This window comes from Malus sylvestris, chromosome 12 (genome assembly GCF_916048215.2).
Source record: "Malus sylvestris chromosome 12, drMalSylv7.2, whole genome shotgun sequence".
Taxonomy (NCBI): Eukaryota; Viridiplantae; Streptophyta; class Magnoliopsida; order Rosales; family Rosaceae; genus Malus; species Malus sylvestris.
This window is the reverse complement of record NC_062271.1, coordinates 18,091,245-18,093,568: the sequence shown is the minus strand read 5'-3', so window position 1 is coordinate 18,093,568 and position 2,324 is coordinate 18,091,245. Positions and strand designations below refer to the sequence as shown.

General features: G+C 43.3%; 1 protein-coding gene across 1 annotated transcript; it reads right to left on the bottom strand.

Moving 5' to 3' along the window:
- Positions 1-1,154: 1,154 nt before the first annotated feature.
- On the bottom strand, positions 1,155-1,971 carry LOC126593894 (60S ribosomal protein L12). The gene has a single exon (XM_050260054.1). It carries the CDS (start codon positions 1,866-1,868, stop codon positions 1,368-1,370), a length of 501 nt encoding a protein of 166 aa, XP_050116011.1. The 5' UTR covers positions 1,869-1,971; the 3' UTR covers positions 1,155-1,367.
- Positions 1,972-2,324: the final 353 nt, after the last annotated feature.

The window sequence follows — 2,324 nt, the reverse complement described above, 5'->3', positions numbered from 1 at the left end:
GAAGTCCTTAACTAAGTTACATAGTTGTTTTAACACCTTTAAGCACTCCTGTAAAACAAGTCCCCCCTCAAGGAGAGTTCTTATTCGTTTATAAGAAAAACCCCTTTAGTAGTAAGGCGGTCCAGTAAAATTTAGTAACTTAACTCCACAAAGGTAAGAACGGGCGTGCTCTATTGTGGGTGTAACGGAGAGAGGAACTCTCTTTCTAGAAGAGGGATTAGTGATAAAAGTCGTCCAAAATATTAGCTAAATGAGCAACTCATGTTGAAGTCTTAGGTCTAGCACGTTGCATCCTTGAGCTCTCTGATCACTTAATCAATACCAATCCTAAGACCAAATAGTATCTCAAAAGAGTACATGCTGTGAAGATGCAAACTACCCACACCTGGACAGAGATAACCTGTGAAGCTTCACTATTCCCTTGCATACGGAAAAAAAAAATTGCATACGGAATACTTCCATGGAGCCACTAATACAAGGCCACGTGAAGAGCTTAGCACACTTCATTGTATTAGTGGCTCGGGACTCCACGATGATGGTGAACCAGTTTCACCTAAAGTGCTTATTATACCCTTCGGTAGACTCGATCACTCAAACCACAAGACAGACTAGTGAGCAATGTTATGAGAACTAAAACATCAGCAACAACACTGTTAGGATCTTAATGACTTCCCAATTTCAGATAAGTGATTTTGAAACTAAAATCCATGTTTGATAACTAACAAGGTATCGGGTCACCCAATAATCTTTTAATATTTTAACCATACGTCCAAGTATACAAGCTGTAATCCCAACTTCATGATGAACAAATGCAATTAACAGAACATATACATTTGAAATTCACACGAGGGGAAAACAAACACAATTGCTCCAACTCAAACTTGTAAGCAAAACGTGAAAATATTCTCGGAATCAAATACCACCATCATTTGAACAATTGCTTCATAATCCAAAACACAATTGCATAAACCATCTTTCAAACTAGATTTCACCATAATTCACACTATAAACCCCATCAAGTCAATTGTTTCAACACCGTTTTACACCGAAACCATCAAATTTAACATCGAAATGCTAAATCATCTGTGAGTGATTTTAAAGAGATCACTCATCACTCAACAAAAAGCAAAAATCAATCACCACACAATCATTCATGAGCATAAAGAAAATGCATTTCAACATTAAGCAACAAAATCAGGTTCATAAATTAACACTAATGCATTACAGCCCCGAATTCGATCAACGATTTCAATGCTCTATAGAAACTCATAACTGGGAAACCAATTTAGAATTAAAAGCCAAAAATATGAAATCTTTATAGAACCCAAAAACTGACTAGCATTATATAAAACCAAAAACATAGCTCATCAGTCCAAGGGAATTTCGACATCACCGTCGGCAATCTCCTGCTGAAGATCCTTCGGGTCCTTGCCATCTACGGTGCACCCTACAGAAACGCAAGTGCCCAGAATCTCCTTCACGGTCCCGGCCAACTCCTTCGCCATGGACCTGTTCCTCATCACCTTAGCAATCTCGATCACGTCGTCCAACGAAATGTTCCCACTGTGCTTGATGTTCTTAGTCTTCTTCCTGTCGCGCTCCGGCTCCTTCAACGCCTTGATGACGAGAGCTGCGGCGGAGGGGACGACGGAGACCTTGGCCTGACGATTCTGCACGGTGAGCTTGACGGTGACTCTCAGGCCCTTCCAGTCCTTGGCAGTCTCTTTAGCGATATCTTCTCCGATCTTTTTGGGGGAGAGACCCAAAGGACCGATCTTGGGAGCGAGCGAACTGGCGGCGCCGACCTCGCCTCCGGTGACACGGACGTAGACATCGACGACCTGAGAAGGGTCGAATTTGGGAGGCATGGCTTCTTCGGCGGCGCTCTGGGTTTGGGGGCGTTAGGGTTTTGGGGGGTGAAGGAGGCTGAGTGAGAGTGAAACGTGTGGATTTTGTAAAGCGGTTCACATGCCGCTAGGGTTTTGTGTGGATTGGGGGGAGTTGCGAACGGAATGACGGAATTGTCCTTGGGCTTTGTCGGGGTTATTCTGTTGGGCTTTTTAAACATTTTGAGACCCGTGATCCAGTCATAAAGACGTTGGTCGAGGAAGCCCGTTATCCACGGGGCACCGATTAGTCCGACTTTAGCCCAGTAGGTCAGGTCAAGCGTTCGAACTTCGATCATGGTGAATTGATTCCGGGGGTCCGCGCACTACGGCTCCTCCATAAAGGTGTGAGAGCGGTGGTTAGAGATTAGGGATCTTCCATAAAGGTGCTTACTGGTTACTTATTATTAATTTAAGCTTTTAATTTTCTGTCTTTTT